The sequence below is a fragment of the Bos indicus x Bos taurus genome, chromosome 17 (genome assembly GCF_003369695.1).
Source record: "Bos indicus x Bos taurus breed Angus x Brahman F1 hybrid chromosome 17, Bos_hybrid_MaternalHap_v2.0, whole genome shotgun sequence".
NCBI classification, from domain to species: domain Eukaryota; kingdom Metazoa; phylum Chordata; class Mammalia; order Artiodactyla; family Bovidae; genus Bos; species Bos indicus x Bos taurus.
The window spans coordinates 30,919,834-30,945,482 of NC_040092.1; the positions used below are offsets into that span (position 1 = coordinate 30,919,834).

Below are 25,649 nucleotides of genomic sequence, written 5' to 3' on the forward strand. Positions count from 1 at the left end.
GTGCAGCAGTTTTTGACGGTTTAGGGAGGATACAGCACAGATCATCAGTTAGATTATCTCTGGCTTCAGTGAGCAATAACAGGGGGTCCCCAACAACGCAGACACATCACACTAATCATTACATATATTCAATACATGATTCCTGGCTCATGTTGTGTATGGTGATTGTTGTCCTAAACTTCAGTATTTTGAAATGGAAATTCAATTCAAAGGAAATCCAATTCCTTTGAACCTTTACAGATAAAGAAATAGACACATATTAAGTGAAAATAAGCCTGAGTCCTAAGGGAAAAGTAAGTAATATATGAATTCTTTGGCAAGACACAAAGGATCAAACATTTAGGGTAATACAATGTGGTGTGCTAAACCTGGATTTTGTCTGAGTGGGTTTAGGTCTTCAGAAAGAGTGGGTATTTATTTTTCCAAGAAGAAATTTTTTCCTCCTAGTAGGTAGGTTTTGTGTCACTTATGAAACTATTAATCTATGAAAATAAAATACATAGGAGAGATATACTTCATCCTTTCTGTTTGAGAAGTAAACTAGATGTATTAATTTGCAATATTTTAAAGAATAACATGATATCAGAGATATAGATGCTTTATCTGTGCTCTTCACACAATTTTTCTTTCAAAATTTAAGATCTTTCAGAATACGACAGCCATGTAGTGATATTCAAGGGATAGAAATAAAGTCATTTATGTTATACAGATAGGGGGATGACCAGGGGTGGTGGTGAAAAGCATCAGGATTTACTGACTGAAGTCTCCTCCACAGGGATCTGCTTCTTTTTCAACTGAAAATGTATACTTATATTTTCCTTAGAATAATGCTATATATAAATGAATATACATGAAATTATTCCTTGGAATAATATAGGATTGGAAATAAAATATGCAGTTTATTATGCATTTATTGTCTTTCTAGGCTTTGAAGAGAAAATTAGATTCATTAATCCATATAACACAAAGCATTTTGCAGATGCAAATGTTGATGAAACCTTAATTGATATAGAATAATACAAGGCCTAAGATATACAAAACAGATTTTTCATGAAATATTGAATAAGTGAAAAAAATTAGCTTGTTATGAGGAAGAACAAAATGTTGTATGCCAGAGAAGTGAACATATCAGTAGAAAAGTCCTAATCTTATCTCAGGATGTGAGACTGGGATTGTTTTTAACCTGAAGGCCTCTTGTTCAAATGTGACCTCAACAACTCATTTGAATTTCAGAAGAGATTCTCATTAAAACTGAATTTTAATAATAGTCATTAGTCTTTGGCTTTAAAAATTTATGTATTCATGACTCATCATAATACAGGTTGGTGAAAGCCTATAAGAAAATATTTTTTTCAAAACCAGAAGAGAGAAACTTTGAGAGCAACTGGGAATATAGAGAATGGATCTTCTTAAAATTTATTTTATTAAAGTATCAGATCAGATCAGATCAGTCGCTCAGTGGTGTCTGACTCTTTGCGACCCCATGAATCGCAGCATGCCAGGCCTCCCTGTCCATCACCAACTCCCAGAGTTCACTCAGACTCACGTCCATCGAGTCAGTGATGCCATCCAGCCATCTCATCCTCTGTCGTCCCCTTCTCCTCCTGCCCCCAATCCCTCCCAACATCAGAGTCTTTTCCAATGAGTCAACTCTTCACATGAGGTGGCCAAAGTACCGGAGTTTCAGCTTTAGCATCATTCCTTCCAAAGAAATCCCAGGGCTGATCTCCTTCAGAATACTTGATTTAAAATGTTAGTTAGTTTCTCTTATACAGCAAAGTGATTCAGTTATATATATATATATATCTATATCTGTCTATCTATCTATCTATATATATTGGAGAAGGTGATGGCACCCCACTCCAGCACTCTTGCCTGGAAAATCCCATGGACTGAGGAGCCTGGTGGGCTGCAGTCCATGGGGTCGCTAAGAGTCGGACACGACTGAGCAACTTCACTTTCACTTTTCACTTTCATGCATTGGAGAAGGAAATGGCAACCCACTCCAGTGTTCTTGCCTGGAGAATCCCAGGGACGGGGGAGCCTGGTGGGCTGCCGTCTATGGGGTTGCACAGAGTCGGACGTGACTGAAGTGACTTAGCAGCAGCAGCATACATATATATATATACATTCTTTCTCATATTCTTTTCCATGATGGTTTATCAAAGAATATTGAATAGAGTTCTCTGTGCTATACAATAGGACTTTGTTATTTATCCATTCTATATACAATAGTTTGAATTTGCTAATCCCCAAATCCCAGTCCTTCACTCTCCCACCTCTCCACCTTGGCAACCACAAATCGGTTCTCTATGTCTGTGAGTCCACTTCTGTTTCATAGGTAAGTTCCTTTGAATCATATTTTAGATCCCACATGTAAATAATATCATATGGTATTTGTCTTTGGCTTATTTCATTTAGTATGATAATCTCTAGATCCATCAGTGTTGCTGCAAATGACGTTCCTTCATGGAATAGAATGTTTTGAAACAAATAATACATGATTGTGATTAAATAAATGTCTATATGGACATCCATTAAAAATGTACACAGTATCTTGGGCTTATATTTTATTTGAATGTGCAGTGTGCATGTGTGCATTTATTGAGCACATTATATGTGTCTGGAATGAGGGATACAGAGAAAGGAAAGAAAGCCTAGACTGCACCTCATGAATTCACTGTTTAGAGGAGAATGAAAGTGTTCACACATAATCAATGCTGCAGTATTGCGGGTTATAATGCAATGTGGTCTAAGAGCATGGAGGAGGAAGTATCTGTCTTAACAGGAGTTGGAAGATTTATGGAAGGTTCACACACGGGTACCACTTGGCTGGCTGGCTTGTGTTCAAGCCTTCATGTGTTTGTTCAATAAATTTCTCTCAGCATCTAATGTTTGCCAGACAGGCACTGCAGTAGATCCAAAAACATAATATTAAACAGACTGGCTTGCCCCATCAAGGTGAACAGTCATGATGTTTTATAGTCCAATAAATATGCAACTGTAATAATGCTGTATACTATTAAGGAACAGAACAGGATATTACGAGAAAAAGAGTTGAACACAAAAGTAATTTCAATTGAGAAATCATTGAAGGCCTTTGTTGAATAGTTTACTAGGCAAAATGTAGGTCTGTGGTACATATAAAGAAAAGGAAACACTATTAGCTTATTCCCTCTGTCAAGAGAATGGAGATGAGATAAAACTTTATATTCTTAATAGCTTAAATTAGTTAGAAATAGAATTAAACAATGTTAGTCTTGAGTACTTTATCGCTTAATAAAATCTTAGAAATACCTATTTCCAGTTGTGATTACGTGAGAAAAGGACTCAGACATCAAAAGCATTTAGAAATTAACAAACTTCCTGTTGTTAGTATAATACTAATGGCTCCATAAAACAGAAATATGATTGTATGACTGATACTAATTGTTAGGCAGAAGTAGGGCTAGATCATTTTCATATTTATTCTTTCTGTCAATGAACACACAAGTCAAGGACTTCTACTTCTGGCAGCACCATTTATACTGTGATTTTTCTTAATTCCCGGAAGGAAGACATGCATGATTGATACGGTAGGATGACCAGTAAGAACAGTCAATAGATGCCAGTAAGAAATATGAGACATGACCATCTGAATTCAGCTTATGTTAATTAAAGTGCATTTCATTTAGGAGGATATCTTTTCTTCAAAATCCTACCTTCAATACAAAGTGTTCTTTTTCTGGGAAAAGGCAATTTGGTTGTGTAACATAAAAATAAGTTACAAAATAATATAAGCCCAAACTCCCTTTCAAATAGCGACCACTTAGAAGCAAAGTCTGCCATATGGGGTGGTGGTGAAATATGGTGGAATGTTTCTAGGGTTTGGCCCTCCACTTGTTTTTTTGATGGGGTTCAATCCCTGGGTTGGGAAGGCCCCCTGGAGAAGGGGAAGGCTACTCACTCCAGTTTTCTAGCCTGGAGAATTCCATGGACTGTATAGTCCATGGAGTCGCAAAGACTCAGAGAAGACTGAGTGACTTTCACCTGCTTTTTGAGCACCTGACTTTGTCTGGGATGAGGGAGTGAATTCAGGAAGGGAATCTTGTAGGAGATAGCAATTTAGGCTGGGATTCACTGTGCCTCAAGAGACAAAGAACGTGGAGGTGGGGGAACTTTCCAAGCAGAGTAAATGGGATCTATGAAAGCCCTGAGGGTGATGGAAAGAAACCTTTTGTGCACAAAGAAACTGAAAGAAGACTCTAGTTAGAGAGGAAAAAGGTGGACCTGGATTTTGCTACATTTGAAGGATTTTGATCATTTTGCTAAAAGCAAAGAGAAGCCCCCAAATAGTTTAATAAGGAAATGAGCTAATGTTTTCCAATTTTTATTAGCATGTGATGCTTTCCATAGGTGTGACTATTTCCTTAAAAATAGAAATTACAGTGGAGTATCTAAGTACCACTCTACAGTATGGCTATTTCACCCATTTTTCTTTATAAGTGATTTAGATCAGTGAGGGGTCCAGTTGATTCAGTAATGTCCAGGATTGTTGTGAGCATTACCAACAATTGCTTGTTCCATTCGGTGTTTATCTCGCCATTGATTTTTGACTTGGATTTGTGGAGAAAAATTAGCTTCCCTGATATTTTGCTGCTTCAAACTGGAAATAACAATGTTCATTGTAACTAGGCTACAATTATTTCAAGAGTCTTAAGATTGGAATAGTATTTTACAGTCCTCTGTTAGAATTCTGTCGTATACTTCTTAATATTCTTTTAAAATTAATGTACTATAAAATACATATGTATTTTTTTTTTTAGTTGTTGGCTTCTTGAATGGTAAAATGTATAAAGTGCTGAAATGTATGGTTACTTTTTTCTGAGAGAAATAGTGTCTGAATTTGATAATCATGTTTTATCAAATATGACTCTTTGTAGATGATCAAGAAACATAGTAAATAATTTTTAAAAATTTTCTGAATCAAGTCATAAGTAATTGTGCATTTTCATTACTTACATTTGTTTTTTTATCTTTGTCAGGTTATTACCATTGGAAAACATGTTAAAGGGTACCATTACATCATTGCAAATCTGGTAGGTGAATTAATGATAGTTATTATTTTAATAGAGATGCCTATAAATTAAAAACAATCAATGGCCAGGATTTATCAATGGTATTTTTAAAAACATATTTTGATTACATTGGTCATTTAGAAGTGGTGATGTTTTTCTGACTTTGTTATTTTTTAGATTTACTTTCCACTTTATATTTCCTAATCACTTTCCAATTATTATAAATGATGTGAGAAATGATAGAACAATATTTGACAAGCTTATGCTTTGTGTTACAAGGCATATGCTTTGTGTTAACTGACGGAAAATTTTCAAAAAGATAAAATTTTATTGTCCAAGTTTCCTCTTGTTTCTGTCACTATAATTTATAAATGTTACCCTTTACCCATTTCTTTAAAGTTCTTTGTGTGTGTGTGTATATATATATATATATATATATACTGTAAATGCACATTTGTGAACCTGTGTCTTAGTGCAAAAGAAAACCTGGAAATATCTAGAATATTGATATGTTATACATTATTTATTTCTGATTTCCTACTTGCTATATAAGCAACACAACGAAAACTGAATTACTACAGTTGATCACTTTTTCTTTGAGATTCCTCTAAAATTAAGATTATACTGAAACACATGTATGTATTGCTCAGTTGTGTCTCTTTGCGACCCTATGGACTATAACTCACCAGGCTGCTCTGTCCATGGGATTTCTCAGGCAAGAATACAGGAGTGGGTTTCCATTTCCTCCTCCAGGGGATCTTCCCAACCCGAGGATTGGACCTGCATCTCCTGTGTTGGCAGGCGGATTCTTTACCACTGAATCACCTGAGAAGCCCCTGTATTGAAACATCCCAGTAGTTAATTGCATCTCCCTTTCTTCAGTATAATCAAAGTCAATTTAGAATTATCACTAGATATTTCCATTTTTCAAAGCAATTTTTAAATCAGCAATAAAATGAGCTCCAGTTTTTAGTGTTCCAAAGGTTTACAATCTTTATTAAATGTGACTCTGTGTAATTGAGGGCTGCCTCTCCCCAACCTGAGAAAAAACGCGATTAGAAGAGGGATAAAAGAAGAGAATGAGAATGTATTCTCCACAGCATTATAGAACTCTGAGGTTTCCTATTTATACAAATGAAGATCTGTGTCATGGCTTCTGGAATATTAGATTGTTATATCACAAGACATTACTTCTAGTAGTCATGGAGCGATTGAAAAAGCCCACAACTTTACAAGTGATAAATATTGTTTTCAGCATTGATAAAGAATATTAAACCCCAGACATACATGCTATTGGGAAAAACTGGTTGTTCAATATAAAATTTCTGTTTGGCAATGAAATAGCTACTCTAAAAATTCCTTGGAACAACTTACTTATAAGTTGGCTTATAGACCCTAAATGACTCCTGACTAGAGAAGCAAGAGTTAAAATAAATGCAGCTCTGTAATCAGTCTTTCCAGAACTGTTCTGTGCAAGGAACAGTCTGGACAGTCAGTCCCCATGTGAATTGTGCCATTTGATGAACAGCATAGAGCTACTCTGAAAGCTGTGATCTTTAAAAATGTCCAGATGGAGAAATTATATTGGAACATGGAGAAATAATGACAGAAGGAGGTCCATCAATTTGAGAGTTGATATGAAAAAGGAAATATGTGTTTGAATGACCAAAGTAAAAAGAGTCAAAAAGAAAAGCAACTTCTTGCTGCTGTCATGCTTCTAGGGAAAAGTCTACCTAGTATTTTATCTGAATTCAAGTGGTCTTTTTCCTTTTTTAAATACTTTGTATCCTCACCATATGGAACTTCTGGTGAATCAGTAGATTCAAAGAATCTGTAGACTGCTGCAGTTTCTGAGAATTTCTAGGGCACTTGAAAATTTCCCTGACATTTAAAATTGAAGAATGTCATCCAAACTTGAAGGGCGTTCATTTTCTAAACTCTTGATTGGACTTGCATGCTTTCTCTGCCCAGTGGCTAATGAGTGTAAGAGGAAGTGGTTGTAATAGATAGAAAACTCCTCAGATATTATTGTTGGCTCATTTCTTCAGGAATTGCTGAAAGCTTGATTAACCTCCCCAACAGGCTGTGGTTCAGTTCCTGATATGTCATTAAAAGGGATAAAGTGATAAAGAAGTTGTCACAGGGAATGCGATTTTCCTTTCTTCAGCCCTTCATATACAGATTAAAACCCTTGCCATCCACCCACTTGACTCTGTCTACAGTGAGGCTCACTCATCAACCAGCCCCACTTGGGCACATACAAATTTCAAGAATCATTTCAGCATCTTCCTCTTAGACTGCCAAGCATTACTAGGCATTTGAGAAAAATATTTGCCATGAAGGACACAGTACAAATAAATAAGTAAAGAGAAATAGGGCAGTCAGGAATCAGAATAATGCTTCAAATTTTAACAATATGTGCAGGGAAAGAGGAGAAAATGTTATCCATAAAGAAAAGAAAAGGATGCTAAAAAAAGGAACAAGAAAGAGCTCTGGGAAGCTCTGGGAAATTAACTTTTTTTTTTTTTTCTTTTCTAAAATCACATCCAAATTAGTAACTTGGAAGGTAAATTTGAGAAAATCTTTCAAATTATGTAGCAAAATGACAATATAATATAAAAATGGTGTATGTGGAGAAGACTGAGGGACTGAGATGTTTAATCTAAGAGTTACTTCTTAATAATAAACTTTGTAGGGACACAAATAGTGAAAAAAAAGGAGAAGGAAATTATCAAAGAAATGTTCAGAAAAATTCCTGGTATTGAATGACACACAACTGCCTATTGGGTACACACAATAATGAAAGACAAAAGGTTTCATATTTTAAACAAAATAGCATCATGAAATTTCAGAGATAAATAATAGATCTTAAATGTTTTGACAGGTGGGGGCCAGGGAGGAGTATGAAACAGGTCACATGCAAAAAAACGATTAGAAATAATGACATTGTAATTTTTAATAAAAAGCAAAAGTCTCTGGAACAATGCCTTCAGATTATGAGGATTTCAATTTAAAATTGAAATTTTCATCTGGGATGACCCAGAGGGATGGTACGGGGAGGGAGGAGGGAGGAGGGTTCAGGATGGGGAACACATGTATACCTGTGGCAGATTCATGTTGATATATGGCAAAACCAATACAATACTGTAAAGTTAAAAAATTAAATTAAATTAAATTTAAAAATTAAAAAAAAAAATTGAAATGTTAAGTTTTGACCAGACAAAATACTGGTCAATTGTCAGAGCAAAATAAAGATATTTATAGGCATTTAGTGTCTCCAAAAATGTACCTCCATGCATCTCAGAGGACTTCTGCAGACAGTAGCAGAAGGAAAGGGTAAAACAGGAGAGAAAAGTGATACAGAGAATCTGCTCAGAAAAGTGGGGAGGGGCATTTCAGGGGAACGATGGCAGAGCAAATTGAAAGAGGAACCAATCAGGTTGCAACGTTAAGGAGGAAGGCTTCAGGACACAGGAAAAATAGATTACTTGCAATGTTTGAATATTTTATTTGAAAAAAGCTTTACTTGTATAAACATGAAATTTTTTTTGTGGAGCAACTGGAAAAAATTAAAGATAAATACAGAGAAAGTTCTAGTAATGAAAAAAATGCAGGTATCATTAACATTAGAAGGACATATTATTTAAGAAGGAAAATGAAATCCTAGCACATTGTTTGGCTTTACTCCAAATGACAGAATTTTAAATATGAAAAGAGTGAACATGAAAATGGGACAAGAGATAGATGCTTTGGTTATGAGACTTACGCATCTAGCACAAGTATAAACTCATAAGAAAACTTAGCATGGTTAAGTTAGAAAAAAAGAGCAAAAATGTTTCATGCAGAAATATGGAGGCAAATGCATGAAAAACAAAAATTACTGAAATTGATTGTTTTGAAGAGCTTAACTAACACGTGTGTGGGGCAGAACAGAAAATCTATGATTTTTGTTATATCTATATTTTCCTTTATTTGAATTATTTTGATAAAAAGAAAAACAAAAACATAATTCACTAACAAAATATAGATAATTATCCTCCACACAAATAATATTAAACTATATTTTTAATATCAGCAACAAAGAAAAGACTCTCTTACATTTTAGAGTCAAAATATTTTCACTTCTTTTGCACAATGATGTGGAATAGTATATAAAGTGAAAATATTTATAATAGTGACTTTTTAAAATTGTGATTTCATCATTCAGAGAATGTGCTCCCAAACTGAGGTACAATTTAAATCGGCACAGTATTTGAAGTCTGTGGAAACATCATTTGATAGTTTTTGTGGTGACTGAATTCATCCTAATAATACAGTAGAAGTGAATTTTTGAAAACTAAATACATTTTATAAAAACTAAGTTTCATGCTTAATTGTTCTCAAATAATGACAAACCATTTGGAACCTTTCCTTCTCTTTTAAAGGGTTTTATATTATCTGAGAGAATGAACAATTTGAATAGAAATAACCATCTCACAGTGTTGTAGCTCTTGAAGAACTGGCTTAATGTTTAAATATCTAGTGGTGCTCTGTTGTAGACATAATAAATAAAACCCCATTCTTCTCCTTAGATAAGGATAAATAAGACTCCATTTCAATAATCCGGAGAACTTTTATGTAAGTAGGACCAGTAGACAATCATTGATTAAGGACCACGATAACCAAGATGATGCTAAGTGCTGAAGAAGAATATTGGCTGATAAAATGCATGAAACATTTACTATAGGCTTTTTATATCTCTTTGGTATTCTTTTAAATTTGCAGAACCACAGTGTATAGAGTTATTTGGTAAATGTCAAAGTTCTATGTTGTTCTTAATAAAAATATGGCATAAATGTGTTTTCTGCCCAGGGATTTACTGATGGGGACCTATTAAAAATTCAGTTTGGAGGAGCAAATGTCTCTGGATTTCAGATAGTGGACTATGATGATTCTCTGGTATCTAAGTTTATAGAAAGATGGTCAACACTGGAAGAAAAAGAATACCCTGGAGCACACACGACTACAATTAAGGTACACGTCTATCGGGATCTGCCGCCACCTCCATCTCCACCTCCACCTCCTTTCCCAGTTCCATCCCAACCTCCACCTCTACTTCTGTCTCCACCTCCACCTCCATCTCTGTCTCTGTCTCTGACTAACTTCTGGTGATTAGCTTGTTCTCTGGGATGTCTTATAAAGAAGAAAAAATTTGTTAGAATAATTAACAAAATAAATATAGTGCCTTATGCAATCAAAGAATCTTTGAATGCTCTGTGGGTCTGGGCACATTTAAGTCTTTACTTGTTTATTCAATGTATTGTATTGTGTGTACACATACAGGCCTATATTTACTTCCAAATATGAATATCTCTGCTGTTGATAGGAAGGTTTTTATTTTTCTTCCGTTGGTCACCTTATTGAGAGCAGAGATAAGAGTAAAACCTAAGGGAGAGTGCGTGGAAGAGTGAGTGGGCTGAGATCATGTTTACTTGCTTTATGAAACTAGAGTTATATGAAAATTAAAAGTTACAGAACATTGTCAAATGTGTAGTGATCTGTTTATCTCTGTGTTATAAAGCACATTGTGCAATAACAAATCAGGAACAGTGTTATTTCAGATGCCCTCACAGTTATGTTGACACAGCCTGGAGAATTTTAGTTGATGCTCTTGTTTTCTGCACAAATGGAAAAAAACAGACATAAATGTTTACCTTTAAATTTGTATCTGGCTGTGAGTCTGGTGCTAGATAAAAATTAGAAGCTCTGAAGTTTTCTACTTTGGGGTGTGCAAATGGATCCTTTTAATCATGTGAGAATTTGACACAGAATTAAAGTGTCCCATGGGACGTTAAAGAATAGCCCAGAACTAATTTTTCCTCAAAAGTAGGTGGCTTCTTGTTTCGTGACCTTGACTGAGATTCAGCACATATGCATTTATAACAGGGTTATGGTCTTGTGGGCATGTCTTCGTGCAATGGGGCTGCTGAGAGTCAGCATCAGTGGATCAGAGGACAGCCATCAGTGTCTGTCTCCACCTGCTCTCACCAGGGATCTGACTGTGGATCCCATCTGGTGGGATTGCAGGCTTCCCTGCACCCAGATATGGTGCCAATATAGTTCTCTGATGGAGCTTGCATATGGCACTCACCCTCAGATGGAGCTGACGTGTTCCTCTGAACACTCTGTTAGTCATCCTGTAGCTTCCCACAGCTGCCGGCTGTGAAAGGATGAAAGCAAAGAAGATGATTTTTTTCTCATGGAAGTCATATCATTATTAAAGTTCATGTGCCATACATCAAAGTTCAAGCAGATCTGGGGGATGAGAGATTGTTGGCAATGTGTTCTGCCAACAATATTTGGCAGAACAAATATTCTGCCAAAAATGTAGCCAAGATTGCCAAGATGTAGCACCAGATTTCACATCATTGGTGACCTTTCTTGCTGTAGTATTTCCTTCCATACTGGCTCCTTGATGGCTCCTTCTACCAAGTTTCACAGAGTTTGTGATGGCCTTTCCTTGTGGGGCACTCCAGAGAACACAGGCTCATAAATATAAAAACATAGGCTCTTCCATTTTTGGGGGGTTTTGTTCCACAGAAAAGCTTAAAGATAAAGTAATGTGTATCCCTTGAGGAAGAACCAAGACCCTGACCCAAGACTGCCCTGTTGTCTGTACATCCCTTCCTTTCATGATTAGCAACTGTTTGAACCTGCCCTTTGGAACTCAGGGAAGGCCATGATTCCAGATTAAAGGAATGAAGGTGCTTCACATACCCTGATCCTTATCAGAGACCCCACCTTTTAACCATTGCTATAAAACTCCTCATCAATTTCTCCCAGATTGGGACACAGTTTTTCAAGGCACGAGCTTGCTGTGTCCCCCTTTGCCTCACAAAGCAATAAAGCTGTTCTTTTCTACTTCATCCCCAAAAACAACAAAAACAAGTAGGCTCTGAGCCACTGTTTGAATCTAGGCTCAAAAATAAAACAACATTTACAAAGACTTATCAATATTTAGCATAGCTTTGGAAAACAATGGCCTTTGAATCTTGATAAAAAGTACTGAAAATCCATGCGGAGGATGTGCCTTTGGCTTGGAATTTGTCATAACATGGGCATGTATTGCTCATGTACTTGAGAGCTGGGAACTGAAGGTATTTTTAGAAAATGACCCTTGCCATTGCTAATCCACAGTCAATGGTGGATACAAACATGTCAATAAGCAAATATTATAGAATACAGAGCAATGCATGTAAAATATGGCAGCTCCTACACTTGATTAGGAGAGTATGGTAGGTAGGATAGTAAAGGAGGCTTTCCAGAGGTGGAAAAAAAGTGGAGGGGCATGCTTGGGAAGAAGAACCAGATTGATAAAATAGCATGAGCAATCCAGAGAATTTGGGAGGGATACAGTGCCAAGAGGTCAGGCTCTTCAGTTGTGGACAGATGTAAAAGAGTAATTCCAAGACAGGGCTTTTATCATTGCTTCTCTCATGATTTTTCTCATGGGCAAAAGAAAGGAACACAATCCAGATAGGGAACAATATACCATTTCCTAATATAAACAGGTGGCATCTATGATCTGTTCAAGGAAAGGGAGTGAAAGTAATTGCTAATGTTCTTTCTTTGCACATTTTCTTTTGGATCATTGACTGTACCAGATGCTTTGCCTGATCATTTAAATCATATTTTATTATATTACAATAAAAACTTATGCTATAGGCATGAAAACTTATAAAAATACAGTTCACTGCATCAAATTCTCTCCGTGGTTAGGCACTGGAAGTTACATAATTTATATTGAGTTGTGGGACTATTAAATTAATGATTATTTTAAAGTTTTAGTGTTCCTTGAAAGTTAATGCAGCTACTATAGTTTCCTAAGTAAAATCAATCTTATTCAGTCAATACAAGTAAAATCTTAAATTGTCAATATTCCACATATTTTAATAAGCACCAAATATTAATTATGAATGTTAAATTTCTTCATTCTTATATCCTGTACAAAAAAGTAACTCTAGAGTTGTGGCACTGAGATTTTAAATCTGATTCTCTTTCACTAATTTGCTAATGTTCAATGATAATTCATCAATTCAATACACATTTACTGAGTTTTTACTTTGCAAGTGGGCACTGTTACAGGTCTCAGAGAAGACAAACTTCTAGTCTTCATGGCATCAGTTGTCTTCAGGCTAGAAACCAGCAATGACCTTGTAACTTTGGAGGAAAATATCTTACTAATGTGTGGAGATCAACACACTCTAAAACTGATTTCTACCCCTGCTGCCTCTTCAGCCCCTGAAAAATTATTCCTGTAACAGTCTTCCACTGTCAGTTGATAGCAACCCTGTCTTCACAGTTGTCCTTTCAACCAAGGACTTGACTTCTCTCTCGCCCTGTCGCCTACAACCAATCCGTCAGCACATCCTTCTTATTCTGCACCCGCTTACATCCAGCCACCACGGCCTTGCTGCTGGGGATATTGCAGTGATTTCCCAGACTGGATTCCCTTGCTCTACATTTGTCCTTCTATCTTCCAGGCTTGTAGTCTTTTTAAAACTTAAATTGTATTATTCTGCTGACACTCTGTAACTCAGATTGGGACTTGAACCCTTGGCTTTTTAACTGAGATCTCACCTGGTCTCAGGACTTAATGAAGCTCAGGTTTTTGATGTCTCAGCTCAGAAAGAGTTCAGTGAGAGAGTGAGAGACAAAGTGATAGGTAAGAAGTGGATTTATTTAGCGAGAAACACACTCCACAGACAGAGTGTGGGCCATCTCAAAAGGTGAGGATGGTCCCAAGGTATGGGGTTGTCAGTTTTTATAGGGGCAGTTAATTTCATTGGCTAATGAGTGGGAGAAGTATTCTAGATATTTTGGGAGAAGGGGTGGGGATTTCCAGGAATTGGGCCACCACCAACTTCTTGATCTTTGATCATCACCTTGGAACTGTCATAGCCCCTGAGGTTATGTCACTTAGCTTCCTGATGTGTTACAGTGAGTGTATACTGAGGCTCAAGGTCTAGTGGAAGTTGACTCATCTACCATCTTGGATCCAGTTAGTTCTAATCATGTCATATCCTGGGGCTATGTTGTTCTTTCAAATGTTGTGCCTGCCCCTTCCCTCCTGTTTCACCACTGTTCTTCTCCAGGCCACTCGGTGGCCCTCTATGCCTTTGGAGGAAAAGCTAGATGCATCCCTTTGACTCATGTGGCTGTACATACCCTGCCTTCCTCTTCTGGGCTCTTCCCTTGCTCCCTCTGCTTCACCTATGGTGGCCTTTCTACCCATTCTTAAGCACAGGAGACCTACCCCCCTCAGCACTGAATCTTCCTTCTTCCGGACTGTCCTCCCCTTCACATCCACAAAGCTAAGCCTCCTGCCTTCTATGGTCTTTATTCAGATGCCATCTCCTCCAGAAAGCTAGCAACAGGCTCTCTATTTAAAACTGCAATCTCCCCACCCATCAGAGTGTGTCCCATGCCCTTTCCCTGCTCCAGTTTTTTCTGTTTAATACCTCCTGGTGCACTGTATTCATAAAGAATTTATTCATTACTTTGTTAAATGCCTGGCTCCTTCAGCTTGAAAGTAAGTGCCTTGGAGGCAGGGGTTTTTGGTTGGTGTTTGTTTGTCCCCTGATTTTGTTTGTTCCTAGCTCCTAGAAGTAGGCCTGGCACAGAGAAGCTCTTTAGCAAAAAGGCTTTCTGAATGAACAAAGGAAAGCACCCTTAAGAGGCTCTTATTCCCAGATCTGTAAGCAAAAAAGGCTTCCTTTTTTGAGGGAATCATATGGAATTTAAAACCTGAGGGAGAGATAAGTATTAGAAGAAGGAAGGGAACATGACTCCCCACAAAGTCCCCAGTGCAAGGAAAATATAAATATTTCTGTAAGGCTGGAAGTTGAACAGAGGAGTTTTGAGGGAATTCTGAGAAAGAATACCTTATAGACATATATGTGCCTTGTTGACCTCTAAGGAATTATTTGTCTTATTCTGAGGGTTTCTCAGGTGGTACTAGTGGTAAAGAATCTATCTGCCTAATGCAGGAGATATAAAAGACTCAAGTTTGATAGCTGGGTCAGGAAGATCTTCTGCAGGAGGGCATGGCAACCCACTCCAATATTCTTGCCTGAAGAATCCCCATGGACCAACCTGATGGGCAATGGTTTCACAGGGTCACAAAGAGTTGGACACAACTGAAGCGACTTAGCATGCATGAGAGCAGCCAGAATGCCCTAGAGGAGAATGATGGCTATAGGTTTGATACACAAAGATTATGGGCTGCCCTGGTGACAATAGATCTTGGTGACAGGAGCTTTTAAGAAGATTTCAGGAGCAATCCAGACAATACCTGGTAGTTGTCTGAATGGTGGCTGTGGCATGAGGAGGGAGGGAAATAAATGGATTTGTTACACTTGCCCGTTCTCTCCATTTCATTAGAAATAATAATTGCAAAAATCACAGCCCTACATTTGTAATATATGAATATAAATTCAGTTGAGAGGTATTTGTGGATTGAAAACAAGATTCAGAAAGACATTCTGCATCCTTCTATCTTATTAGCCCCAGAGCTCATGCCAGGATTTGCACAGAGTAGGCACATAATAGAGATTTGTAGAAATGAAGTGGGATGAAGTAAAAATAAGTCAGTATTTTGAATATATCAAGACAGGGGGAAAGGAAAAAATAGATAATTATCATTGCCATAAGATAGGGTTTAAATTTCTGTCCTGAGCATCTGTTGTGTTCCTTTACTCAGCTGTGGCAGAAAAGTAGTGTTATTTTGCTGGCTGAAATATAAAATTCTATAATAATCAGACCTGAACTATCATGGCACCTGGGTTTAAATGGGACAGTTGCAGTGAGCATTTTACCTTTAACAAAAAAATGTTGACAAAGAGACAGATGATTCAGATGATTTGACACTATCTTAAAACTAATTTGCTACATTTCTGTTTTGAGATAGATTTTTGGTGTTTTCAGGGTCTTCAGCGACTTGCAATATATAACCATCCATTGTACCTTGTCACGTGGACACTTTGGACCTAGTTTGAATTGTGTCTGTTGGGACCTGCAGGTGTTAAGGAATTCAACCATAATATAGGACTGACATTGTGTGTCACCTTAAATAATGGCTTTCCTCCAAGAGTCCCATTTTACTCAGAAAAAGACTTAAAACAGGAATTCAAACTTTCTTAATTGTGAGCCATATTGAAAAATAGTATAATCACTTTGAGTTCAGTGATTAGCATCATGCATTAAATGTGCTGTGGTGGCTTCATGAAAATGATTCTGCTCCTTGAATGTTTTAACTGACCAAACTCACTGCTGGCACGTTGTCATCCCCTACAATGAATATTAAAGTATTTTTGACATGCAACAAAAAAGTTGCTTGACAAGATTTATCTTTTATGTTTTGTGGTTTAGGTTTAAAAAGTGTTTTTATAACTGAAATAAACTCAAATTAAAAATATATTGATAAAATCACATATTTTATAAAAAGTAGTGGAAATGATATATTAAACTATGGAGATACACATATTATACCAAGAAAAATGAAAATGCATTATCACTGTTTGAATTATAATGCATGATATCTGGGTTCATCTCATGTCCACATTTTTTCATCTGCAAAGGGAAAAAATGTCCATGATTGCTGAGATTTCTCCCAAATTTAATACCATGATTATGTGATATGCAAATTTAGGCACTGAAACCCATATGCTAATATTTGTCATTTTTGCCAAATTTATGACCCTCAAATAACTCCTTCTTCTATCAAAGATTATAGTGACTTGTAGCTGGTCACCTCTGCTGAAATCAATTCTTAAATAACCCTGGAAAATATTGTTTTTATTGTTCAGACTACAAAAATAAGGAAATTTCACCTGTTAGAAGATTCCTAAGAAGTGAACAAAGTAAAATATCGGCCTCTAAGGAAAGTCTTTACCTACCGATGGGTGAATCAAAACCAGACAATGTGTTGATTTGAGTATGTTGTTTTCAATATATTCTTTTTAATTTCAAGAGTCTTTCTTCCCAGTGGATTAAAAACTTAATTTATTATTCAAAGAAAATGATAATAGAAAAGATGTTCATTTTGGTTTCTTGCCAATGGAGCTGTCTTTTCACTCTTGGAAATGTGATACATCTTGTGTGCTTATAAAGACATTGCGTATTTATTAGTTTTCTAATTAAGACTTAAGGATAAATTTAAAAAAACCTTTGACTGTGTGGATCACACAAACTGGAAAACTCTTAAAGAGATGGGAATACCAGACCACCTTACCTGCTTCCTGAGAAACCTGTATGCAGATCAAGAAGCAACATTTAGAACCGGACTTGGAACAATGCACTGGTTCAAAATTAGGGAAAAAGTGTGTCAAGGCTGTATATTGTCACTCTGATTATTTAACTTGTATACAGAATACATCATGCGAAATGCTGGGCTGGATGAAACACAAGCTGGAATCAAGATTGCTGGGAGAAACAGCAATAACCCCAGATATGCAGATGACACCACCCTTATGGCAGAAAGCAACTAAGAACTAAAGAGCCTCTTGATGATAGTGAAAGAGGAGAGGGAAAAAAAAGCTGGCTTAAAACTCAACAAAGAACTAAGGTCATGTAATCCGGTCCCATCATTTCATGGCAAATAGATGAGGAAACAATGGAAACAGTGAAAGACTTTTTTTCTTGGGCAAAATCACCGCAGATGTGACTGAAGCCATGAAATTAAAAGATGCTTGCTCCTTGGAAGAAAAGCTGTGACAAACCGAGACAAAGTGTTAAAAAGCAAAAACATCCACCTCATTAGAACTGATTCAAATGTATTCTTTTTAATGGCTGAGTAATACTCCATTGTGTATATGTACCACAGCTTTCTTATCCATTCATCTGCTGTGGCGGATTCATGTTGATGTATGGCAAAACCAATACAATATTGTAAAGTAATTAGCCTCTAATTAAAATAAATAAATTTAAATTAAACTTTTTTTTAAAAAAAAGCAAAAACATTAGTCATTATACCGACAAAGGTCTGTCTAGTCAAAGCTATGGTTTTTCTAGTAGTCATGCGTGGATGTAAGAGTTGGACCATAAAGAAGCCTGAGTGCTGAAGAATTGATGCTTTTGAACTGTGGTGTTGGAAAAGACTCTTGAGAGTCTCTTGGACTGCAAAGAGATCAAACCAGTCAATCCTAAAGGAAATCAGTCCTAAATACTAAAGGACTGATGCTGAAGCTGAAGCTCCAATACTCTGGCCACCTGATACAAAGAGCTGACTCCTTGGAAAAGACCCTGATACTGGGAAAGATTGAAGGCAGTAGGAGAAGGGGATGACAGTGGATAAGATGATTGTATGACAACACTGACTCAGTGACATGAGTTTGAGCAAACTCTGGGAGACAGGGTAGGACTGGGAAGCCTGGCGTGCTTCAGTCCATGGGGTAGCAAAAAGTCAACCACAACTGAGCAATTAAACAACAATTAACATTATTTTTAGAGCAGGTTTAGGTTCACAGCAAAATTGAGCAGAAGGTACAGAGATTTCCTATATGTACCCTGTTCCTATACCTCACAGCATCTTCCAATATCAACTTCCCTCACCAGAGTGATGCATGTGTTGGAATTGAGAAGCCTATGTTGACACATGGCTTGTAATTACCCAAGGTCCATAGTTTATGTTACCATTCACCCTTTTTTTCAGTTTAGTTTGTTTGTTTTGTTCAGGCTTTTCCCTACCACATTTCACGAGACTTAGTCTCAAAATGACTTTTGCCTATCTCCAAATAAAATCTACCCTTAGAGATGAAAATTCTTCGATCGTTGGCTTTTTCTTTTTTTCTAAAGTATGTAATCTGTGCCAATCTCAAAGGAGTGAGCAAGTTTCATAAATGCTTTTCTCTGTGCCACGTTTTATGTATGCTGTTATATGGAAGTGAATAAAATTAAAATCCAATATAAAAATAATCAAACTAAAGAAAAGCCCACTCACTCTTGGTCTTGTGCATTCTACAGGTTTGGATAAATAGATAATAGCATGCTTTCGTTGTTATTGTTTCATACAGAGCATTTCCGTGGCTCTAAAAGCCCTTTGCATTTCATTTATTTATCCCTCCTCCCACCACCAACACCTGGCCACCACTGACTGATCGTTTTACTATCTCCATAGTTACACCTTTTCCAGAATGTCATACAGTTGGAATTACATAGTGTGTACCCTTTTTTGATTGGCTTCTTACACTTCAGATCAGATCAGATCAGTCGCTCAGTCGTGTCCGACTCTTTGCGACCCCATGAATCGCAGCACGCCAGGCCTCCCTGTCCATCACCAACTCCTAGAGTTCACTGAGACTCACGTCCATCGAGTCAGTGATGTCATCCAGCCATCTCATCCTCTGTCGTCCCCTTCTCCTCCTGCCCCCAATCCCTCCCAGCAACAGAGTCTTTTCCAATGAGTCAACTCTTCACATGAGGTGGCCAAAGTACTGGAGTTTCAGCTTTAGCATAATTCTTACACTTAGTCATTTACATTTAAAATTCCTCTGTGTCTTTTGGTGGCTCCGTAGCTCACTCCTTTTTAACTCTGATAATATTCTTTTGTCTTCATGTACCTCACATTATTTTTTTGTTTTGTTTTGTTTGCTTAACTTTTTTTTTAATTTAATTTTATTTTTAAACTTTACAATATTGTATTGGTTTTGCCAAATATTGAAATGAATCCATCACAGGTATACATGTGTTCCCCATCCTGAACCCTCCTCCCTCCTCCCTCCCCATACCATCCCTCTGGGTCGTCCCAGTGCACCAGCCCCAAGCATCCAATATCGTGCATCGAACCTGGACTGGCGACTCGTTTCATACATGATATTATACATGTTTATTGAAGACTATCTTGGTTGCTTCCAAGTTTTGGCAATTATAAATAAAGCTGCTATTAACACGTGTGGTGTTTTTTGAGTGGGCTTCATGTCTCAACTCCTTTGGGTAAACGCCAAGGAGTGTGTTGGCTCGATTACATAGAAGTATGTTTAGTTTTGTAAGAAATGATCTATCTCCCAAAGTAGCGGTACTATTTTGCATTTCCACTGACAATGAGTGAGAGTTCCTGTTGTTCCAGTGATGTTGGGTCTTAATGAAGATTCTGTGATTTTATTCAGTGAAGCTACAAAGGGCATGTATTTAAAAGGCTTTAGAGGAAAGTAGAGATGACCTTATCACAGACAGCTCTTTCCCAGAGGGTAGACTTCAGTTGAATTCGAAATTAAGAGAAGTGAATAATTTTAAGTTTATAATGTATCTCTTTTTTTTTTTTTTTTCCTATGGCTTTAGTTGATTTCAGGCCATTGCCAAGAAGCTTAAAGAAAAGAGAGACTTTGTAAACTTTCTTATAAGCTTAATTATTGTTCCTAGAGCTCATCATTTTTGACAATGTTAATAATTTTGTGATAAAGAAACTGAGAGTAATTATATTATGTGTTTCTCTAGGGAGATATCATTTAGTTTATAATGAAAGTGAAAGTGAAGTTGCTCAGTCGTGTCCGACTCTTTGCGATTCCATGGACTGCAGTCTACCAGGCTTCTCTGTCCATGGGATTTTCCAGGCAAGAATACTGTAGTGGGTTGCCATTTCCTTCTCCAGGGGATCTTCCTGACCTAGGGATCAAACCCAGGTCTCCTGCATTGCAGGCAGACACTTTACCCTCTGAGCCAAAGTGTCTGCCTAGTTTATAATAATTTTACCTAAATAAATGATGCTATTTTTTAAATGGCTGTATAAAATGTATCGGACTATAAAACTTTTGACAGCCCAAAGTATGTTATACAAATGCTACTTTTATAGAAAGTAATTGATGTTAAAGAAAAATTTTAAATGGTTATTAGTTTGGGCAATGCTGACCAATCAAAGTAATTGGAATTTTTACTGCAGGATTTCTCAGGGCCTTTAATATGCCAACATGAAAATTATTTCCTGAACTTATTGGATCAGAGACTTATAGATCAGGATGGTGGTTTTCAAAACAGTGTAAAGACAAGCTAATTTTGTAACAAGATAGATAGTAATAAAAGAAAAAAAGAAGGCAAGCATGTGGGTCAATAACTTTGATTTTTAGTGTGTTTTAAAACTCAAAATCCAACAGTCCCAGTGTGCCTGGACTCCAAACTTTCAGATCCAAAACCGGGACAGGCCAAGGCAAACCAGGACAGCCCGTCACCTCATTATCCCTGAAATGAAGAGATCGGGATTCAAATTCCACCTTTGCCATATATTTTTGTGACCCTGAGTAAAATATAACTTGATAACTTGTAATCTTCACCTACACCATTGGAATAAAAGTATTTGTTGCATAGAGGTTTTTTTTTTTTTTTTTTTAAAAGGTCTTTCTAGGAAACTACCCAGCTCATGTTTGACACATAGAGAACTAAGTCAACATGAATTCTTCCTTTTTCCCTCACTTACCTTTCCAACTCCACTATGACATAGAAGAGACATTGTTCTGCTTATCTCATTGATAAGAAACTTTGCACACAGACACTTTAATTAACTTGCTCAAGGCAACAGAGTAGTAAATGCTATAATCAGAGCTTGAGGCAGCTCTGATAGAGATCAGAAGATGCTGTATTAAATGCTTTCTAAACTATACTCAATTCAGTTTCAAGTGTCAAGGAAGATATGGAAATACCCATTCATAGGAAATTTTGTGACAGTTTCATAATACTAAAGCCTAGTACTTCCTTTTTGAATGATGTTTTGATTTTTTTTACCTATTTGTAAAGCACCATGCAGATAACATATGTTTCAGAATAGGTGCTGTCATTATGACCCATAAAATTTTATATTACAGACTAGTTACCCTCTGTATTTTGTCACATTTTAAATGTATACAGAACTTCTTTTCATGTCATTTTGTTTTTTGACTATAAGATTAACATTTTCTGTTATCGGTGATTAGAGAAATGTGGTATTGAATAATATAACTATTGGGCAAAACAAACATGTTTAAAATGCATAGATCATTTTACTTTTGAAAAATGAGTCTCAATAAAGATACGCTTAAAATGAAATAAAAAGTGCATTTGGAAAACGGACCGTAAAAATGTTATGTTTCCCCAGATTTCTTCTTCAAGTGTGGATTGGAGTGATTGTGGCAGAGCACCACAGCATATAATGGCACCCCACTGAAATATAAATTTCCAAGTCAGCTGAGGAATTTCACAGAACATAAACATCAGGACAGAGATGATGCATTTGTTTTCAAGGAAGGAGATTGTTACATCGCCATCATGTTCCCTTCAAATTAATTTACATCTAGTTTAGTGAATGGTAGAATAAAATTGAAATATTTAACTATACAATCAAAAATGTGAACATATTTGTTGAGAAAAATAAATGAGCCACATATGCAGAACATAAACCAGAAGGAGCTCTGGATACAGAGGCTGTTGATTTTCTCTCAGCCCAGAATTGAATCTATGATTGTGACTATTAATTTACAATGATAATAAGCTTGAGACTTGATTAGATTTGAACATTTGGTAAAGGGTGGAAGGATTTTTCTTCTTGGTGAGCTCATGCCCTGAATCATAATGGTAACATGCTGCATGGACTGAAATGCTTTTAGTTGATTCAGCTTCATCTTATTTTTTAATGTAGTTCACCAGCATTTATAGACTCTGAAACATTTAGTGGATGACTTTATAGATTTCTCATAGTAGTATGAGCAGGGTGACTCAAGGAAGAGTTTGCCTTTTAACTATGATCGTAATTCCTGAATACAAACTATAATACTGGCTTCTGTTTCTAATTCAGTGACCTAAACTTCATCATAAGAATTAAACTAGCAACAGACAGATTGCTGTATAAGAAAGCAAACTAATCAAATTTTTTCCTCTAGGAGAATAGAGAGATGTGAGGCAGATAAAAGCTGTCATGATATTTGTATTTCTCCAAGAAGTCTTTTCTTAAATAGATATGATTTAAAGCAATGCTTTTGATATAATACAGATTTTTTTAAAAGCTACATGGATATTGTAGAGTACTTGGCAAGAAAATATCATCATGTATGTTTCCTCCCTCTTATTTTATTCTAATCATTTGTTTTTTTTTTCCCTTTTTTATTGAAGGGATGCAATTATTTTTATTCTAATTTTCTGTTGAAAAATATTTAGTTGTAATGTTTTTCACTTATTTTAATTAGCTTGTATTGTTTGTAATGCTGCTGCTGCTACTGCTGCTGCTGCTGCTAAGTCACTTCAGTCGTGTCCGACTCTGTGCGACCCCATAGACGGCAGCCCACCAGGCTCCCCCGTCCCTGGGATTCTCCAGGCAAGAACACTGGAGTGGGTTGCCATTTCCTTCTCCAATGCATGAAAGTGAAAAGTGAAAGTGAAGTCGCTCAGTCGTGTCCGACTCTTAGCGACCCCATGGACTGCAGCCTACCAGCCTCCTCCGTCCATGGGATTTTCCAGGCAAGAGTACTGGAGTGGGGTGCCATCGCCTTCTCCAGTTTGTATTGCTACATAATCGTTATTAATAGAACTTTTTATTGTTTGCATAGTGAAAGTGAAAGTCGCTCAGTCATGTCCACCTCTTTGTGACCCCATGGACGATACAGTCCACAGAATTCTCCAGGTCAGAATATTGGAGTGGATAGCTAGTCACTTCTCCAGGGGATCTTCCCAACCCAGGGATCGAACCCAGATCTCCTTCATTGCAGATGGATTCTTTACCATCTGAGTCACCAGGGAAGCTAATGTTCACATAATGCTTCCACGTATATTCTTCCACACATATGTTCACATATGCTTTCCACAGAAAGCATAGTTTTTAAACATTCTTTTATTCTCATAAACATAGATTCCTTATAATTTTTGCACATTATGAATGATGCTGAAATTAATCTTTGTATTTAAGTTCTCTGTATTTGAGAATGTTTTCTTAGGAGAGGCTCCCAGAAATTACATTTTCAATCCAGGAATATAGATGGCCTACATGGATGGGCTTTCCAGATAGCTCAGTTGGTAAAGAATCCACCTCCAGTGCATGAGACACTGGTTCAATTTCTGGATTGGGAAGATCCCCTGGAGAAGGATAGGCTACCCACTCCAGTATTCTTGGGTTTCCCTGGTGGCTTAGCTGGTAAAGAATATGCCTGCAATGAGGGAGACCTGGTATCCCTGGGTTGGGAAGATCCCTGGAAAAGGGAAAGGCTACTCACTCCAGTATTCTGGCCTGGAGAATTCCATGGACTGTATGGTCCATGGGGTAGCCAAGAGTTAGACACGAGTGATTTTCACATGGATATATAACACAGTGTATTTTACTAATTTCTTGCTTATACAATTTGAAAGAAGAGGTTGCAGATTTGGGGGAAAAATAGAGATGGGTTTGATTTAGATCCATCTAGTAAGGGTATTTCCAGGAAACTAAAGTGCAGCCACCCAAGAGATAATGTAGATTTGTGAAGAAGGGCTCATGTATATCCCTGCAGTGGCATTGCTTAAGAAAATTTAGCAATAAATTTGTATATCTTACAACTAACAGCATCAGTCACAGTCCTGTGGTCTCAAAATCATTTTCTTTTTCTTCTTTCCTTCTATCACTTTCCCATCAAATTTGATTCATTCATGTGATAACATTAAACTAATTCAGCTAAACTTTTCATGAAAAAATTATAATAATAACTTCACACTCCTTTTTTAACACTAAAGATGTGATGTATTAAACAATTTCTAGATTCAGGGAGGTGGTAATTTGTACTACATAAGTTACTTTCTCATTTGCCTTATTGTAACATCTCTCATATTAAAAAATAAGCAAGAAAAATATCTATCAACCATTGGATCAATTTATAACACTAAATGGTATATTAGATTCTACACATGGATATCACCAGATGGTCAATACTGAAATAATTGATTATATTCTTTGTAGCCAAAGACAATGGCAACCCACTCCAGTGCTCTTGCTTGGAAAATCCCATGGACGGAGGAGCCTGGTAGGCTGCAGTCTATGGGGTTGCTAAGAGTTGGACACAACTGAGCGACTTCACTTTCACTTTTCACTTTCATGCATTGGAGAAGGAAATGGCAACCCACTCCAGTGTTCTTGCCTGGAGAATCCCAGGGACGGGGGAGCCTGGTGGGCTGCCATCTCTGGGGTCTCACAGAGTCAGACACAACTGAAGTGACTTAGCAGCCAAAGATGGAGAAGCTCTGTACAGTCAGCAAAAACAAGACCAGGATCTGACTGTGGCTCAATTAATGAACTCCTTATTGCCAAATTGACTTAAATTGAAGACAGTAGGGAAAACCACTAGACCGTTCAGGTATGACCTAAATCAAATCCTGTGATTATACAATGGAAATGACAAATAGATTCAAGGGATTAGATCTGATAGAGTGCCTGAAGAACTATGGACAGAGGTTCATGACATTGTACAGGAAGCAGTGATCAAGACCATCCCCAGGAAAAAGAAGTGCAAAAAAGGCAAAATGGTTGTCTGAGGAGGCATTACAAATAGCTGAGAAAAGAAGAGAAGCCAAAGGCAAAGGAAAAAAGGAAAGGTATATCCATTTGCATGCAGCATTCCAGAGAATAGCAAAGAG

General features: G+C 37.0%; 1 protein-coding gene across 4 annotated transcripts in view; it reads left to right on the plus strand.

The window, feature by feature from the left end:
- GRIA2 (glutamate ionotropic receptor AMPA type subunit 2) overlaps positions 1-25,649 on the plus strand; it is a 186,326-nt gene that overhangs the window by 106,967 nt on the left and 53,710 nt on the right. For all 4 annotated transcript variants that reach the window (XM_027567218.1, XM_027567221.1, XM_027567220.1 and 1 more), the window contains exons 5-6: positions 5,025-5,078; positions 9,909-10,070. In XM_027567218.1, the coding sequence (XP_027423019.1) occupies positions 5,025-5,078; positions 9,909-10,070 (216 nt within the window). The remainder of the gene's footprint in view (positions 1-5,024; positions 5,079-9,908; positions 10,071-25,649) is intronic.